The sequence below is a fragment of the Lactuca saligna genome, chromosome 1 (assembly GCF_052625555.1).
Source record: "Lactuca saligna cultivar CGN05327 chromosome 1, ASM5262555v1, whole genome shotgun sequence".
Classification (NCBI taxonomy): Eukaryota; Viridiplantae; Streptophyta; class Magnoliopsida; order Asterales; family Asteraceae; genus Lactuca; species Lactuca saligna.
In genome coordinates this window covers 2,872,681-2,876,964 of record NC_136417.1, presented here as the reverse complement: position 1 = coordinate 2,876,964, position 4,284 = coordinate 2,872,681, and the positions used below count along the sequence as shown (strand labels likewise).

The window sequence follows — 4,284 nt, the reverse complement described above, 5'->3', positions numbered from 1 at the left end:
GTCAATCTTTTCAGATAACTCTTTAATAATGTCTGCAATAATTTTTGCAGATGCTACTTCCAACTGGGCAATGGTTACGTATTTATTGACTATTAAGTCCAAGTTTATAATCAGACCATCTATTTTTTCATTAAGGAGGTTGATTGATCTATTGAGCTCGGGTATCGAGGTGGTTGATCTATTCAGCTCGGGTATCGAGGTCATCCTATTAGTTGTCATATAATAGAACACTATATCAGTCAGGAATTAATGCAATTAAAATTTAAATGTCTTATACAATTTCACCTGACTTATACTACTGTACTTATCCTCATTTTTATTAAAACATTATAGATAAAATATGCCTCCAAGAAAATCAAATAGAAAGAACAATAATCAACCAAATCATCCACCGCCGCCACCCCCATAATATGACGTTGTTGTCTTTCAAGTAGCAGTAACCGCTGTTGTGGCAGCAGCAATAACTCAGATCAATGCTAGTGGTAACAGTGAGGTAGGTAATGGCGCCCATCATTCTAATCATGGGGGATTATCATGATCATCCAAAGGAATGTTCATACAAGGATTTCACCAATGCTAAACCTCGATCCTTTGACGGTACGGGAGGTGTCATTGTTTAAACTCGTTGGTTCGAGAAAATCGAATCAATATTCGAAATTTGCGCAAGCCCCAGGGCTAGAAAGTGAAATTTGCAGCATACACTTTTACAGATAGAGCTCTCACTTGGTGGAATAGCCAAGTCAAATCCCTAACTCTTCCAATAGCTAACAGTATGGGTTGGAAGGATTTGAAAGACTTAATGCTAGCTGAATACTACCCAAGTGGCGAAATGCAAAAACTAGAACAGGAACTCTAAGGTCTAAAGATGAAAGGCTCTGATATCATTGCTTACACTGCTAGGTTCAGCGACCTAGCTCTACTATGTTCCGGATGGTCACCCCGGACAGCAAGAAGGTGGACAGATATATAAATGGGTTTAACTCCCCCGACTCAAGGGAATGTTTTAGTTGCCAATCCCCTTACCTTCGATAGTGCCAAACATTTGGCACAAACATTAATAGATTGTGGAGTTATTCAAAATTCTACACCAAATGTACTTGAAAAGCCCAAAGAACAAGGCGGTAAAAAGAAATTCTGGAATAAACGAAAGGGGCAGTCATCACAGGAACCATCTAAGAAGCAACAAATTGTGGCAGTGCACACTACTATTGTTCTAATTACCGATCCTACTCCTACATCTACCACAACTTCTACTACTCCAACAACCCCGAGTCGATATGCTGGAACTTTGCTAAAGTGTGATAAATGCAAATTTCATCACACGGGAGTTTGCAAGGAAATGCACTGCAAAAACTGCAATAAGAAGAGGCATACTGCCTACTTCTGTAAAGCACCAGCACATCCAATATCTCAAATCCTAGCCATGGGAATTAGTCACGCTTGTTATGAGTGTGGTGAAATCGGGCTTTTCAAGAGAAACTGCCCAACGACGAAGAATAATGGGGGTACAAGAAGAGTTTTAGCAATTGGTCGCAACGAAGCGATGGCAGATCCTACCGTGGTGACCAGTACTTTTCTTCTCAACAATTCTTACGCATACATTCTTTTTGATAGTGGTGCGGAGATAAGTTTTCGTGAGCCATGAATTTAAACACCTACTAAAACAAAATCCCCAATCCTTAAAAGACACGTTCACTGTAGAGATGGCTAATGTCAAGACTGAGAGCACAAATGATATATACATAGGGTGTACACTTACTTTAAACATCTATTCCTTCCAAATAGATCTTATGCCATTCTACATAAAAATCTTTGACATCATTATCGTCATGGACTGGTTAAGTCCTCATCATGCTGATATTCTATGTTTCGAAAAGGCCATTCACCTCAACTTAGCAAATGGTGAATCTCTTGTTATCTCTGGCGAAAAACCTAGTGCAAATCTTCAACTAATTTCTTGCATCAAGGCCAAGAAGTATCTTCTCAAAAATTACTATCCCTTCTTAGCTCACATAGTCGATAAAACACAAGAAGTGAAGAACATCAAGAATATTCCTGAACTCCAAGATTTCCCTGATGTATTTCCTGAAGATCTCTCAGGAGTTCTTCCTGAACGCCAAGTCTAATTCCAAATCAACTTGATCCCTGGAGCTACCCCGTAGCTAAATCTCTATACAGTCATGCACCTTCAGAAATGCAAGAACTATCCAGTCAATTGAACGAAGTTCTCAATAAGGGCTTTATCAGACCAAGCTGCTCACCCTGGGGAGCACCAGTCATATTCGTGAAAAAGAAGGATGGATCATTTCACATGTGTATAGAATATAGGGAATTAAAAAACTTACCATTAAAAACAAATACCCTTTTCCTCGAATATATGACCTCTTTGATCAACTCCAAGGAGCAAGTTTCTTCTCCAAGATTGACCTGAGATCGGGTACTATCAGCTACGAGTCCCGGAAGCCGACATTCCAAAGACGACTTTCAGATATAATTTCTTGCATATTTATGTTTAACAGACATACCAAGACAAAACCCTAGAATAATTTGTGCATCTGGACAGATAATTTCACCCGAATTGATATGGACTCGCGAAGTTCATCCTGCTCGCCGATTGGGTTCGTGGACTCGGCGAGTCCAGGTTGCAGATGCCCAGAATTTTCATGTTTTTAATCTCTCTGTGTTTTATTTGTGGCTTGTTTGGTTTTGTTTTGCAGGAAATATGTCTAGACGGGGACAAAGTTCAAGGGGAGGCGTCTATGGGGACCTCCCATGGTTAACTTTTCCACAAACAACCTCTAAATCTTCACTTGCTCGTGCGAAAAACAAGCTGGAAGCATTGAGACACAAAGAAATATATGTCCCCAATGAAATCGATTGGCATTGGATTGGTGAAACTGGGTTGGAGGAAGAGTTGACTCCTTCTTTGGTCAAGTCTTTCGACAATGATTGGATGAAAATACTTTGTGACGGCTAGAGTCGACTGTTCAAGATTCAAGAGTCTGTTTATCAGGAACTGTGTTGGGAGTTCTTTTCTACAGTCTCCTTCCGAGGTGGTAGTGATTATTATAATCCAAACATTATCACTTTCTATCTTGGAGGGGAGCTGCGCCAATGTAGCATCGCAGAGCACACATGGAGGATGGGGATTTATGATCAAAATGTGATCATGTTTGAAAACTTTGAAACATTACTGGAACATTGTCACAAGGACTTTCCTGAGGAGGTGGTTGTATCTACTTTGTGGAACACAATCATCAACCGGGTCTATATTCCATCGTCTGCTCAAGAGGGGAGTATCTGTTCCCCAATTCATCGCCTGATACATCGTCTTGTCGCAAGTACTATTAATATGCGAAAGGATGATTATAAGGTGCCCACTCTTCATATTTTCTACATGTGGAACATTATCACTCCCAATGTTTTTTGCAATTTGCCATATTGCTTGGCAAAATATTTAGCAGAGGGGGGCAGTCAAGGAGCGGATCACTTCTAAAATCAATGGGGGCATGTTTGTCACAAAATTAGGAAGGATGTATGGAATCTTGGACCAAGGGCTAGCAAGGGTATTAACAATGATTCCTTCCCCTCCGTTTAGCACCACTTTATTTAGGAGAGCAAGGATCATTGAAGATTATGGTGGGACATTTTCAAATCCCGGATGCGGATGCGTTATTGGAGCCCGAGGAGCCATGAAGAAGGGTAAGGCAAAGGAGAGAGCACGTCCGAGAATACCTACCGGTCATTCTGGTGGATGAAGAGTTACCCATGGACTAGTACAACATGGAACAACGAAGGTACCAGGACGACCTTGGACGAAGCCTGAACTACAACAACGAATCATTTGTTTATTTATTTGAACAAATGAACATTACGCCTACGCCTGGGCCCGAATATCTATATGTTCCGAGTTGGGAGGAGAGAGTAAATCAAAGAAGAAACCAAGCTGGTGGGAGTGGAATGGGAGGATAGGAAGAGGATGATGAAGATTGATGTTTTGTTTTGTTTTTAATTTGGATGTTTGAAAACTTTTTTTATTTTTTTGTGTGTTTGGAACTTCTTAGGACATTAAAGTATAATTTTTTTTATTATCACTTGTGTTTGCTTATTTTTTAGATTGAAGTTAGGATGCATGCAAGAGTCTCAAGTGTCAAGGCTAAAGTAAGGGTCGGGTCTACATGAGAATGTGCAAAGTTTTGAGTTTAAGGTCGAGTCCGTTAGTAAAGAGGGTTAAAGAGTGTTATTTATTGAAGAAAAATGAAGGAGGGACTCTAACTTACTATT

The 4,284-nt window shown here is 40.1% G+C and overlaps 1 protein-coding gene across 1 annotated transcript; it reads left to right on the top strand.

Moving 5' to 3' along the window:
- The first annotated feature begins 1,703 nt into the window (after window positions 1–1,703).
- Window positions 1,704–2,126, top strand: LOC145047571 (uncharacterized). The gene has a single exon (XM_078995870.1). The coding sequence runs from the start codon at window positions 1,704–1,706 to the stop codon at window positions 2,124–2,126; it is 423 nt and encodes a 140-aa protein (XP_078851996.1).
- The last annotated feature ends 2,158 nt before the right edge of the window (window positions 2,127–4,284 follow it).

What these genes read in the sequence shown, in the direction of transcription:
- LOC145047571 (XM_078995870.1), top strand. Translation starts at nt 1,704, where the DNA reads ATGGCTAATGTCAAGACTGAGAGCACAAATGATATATACATAGGGTGT.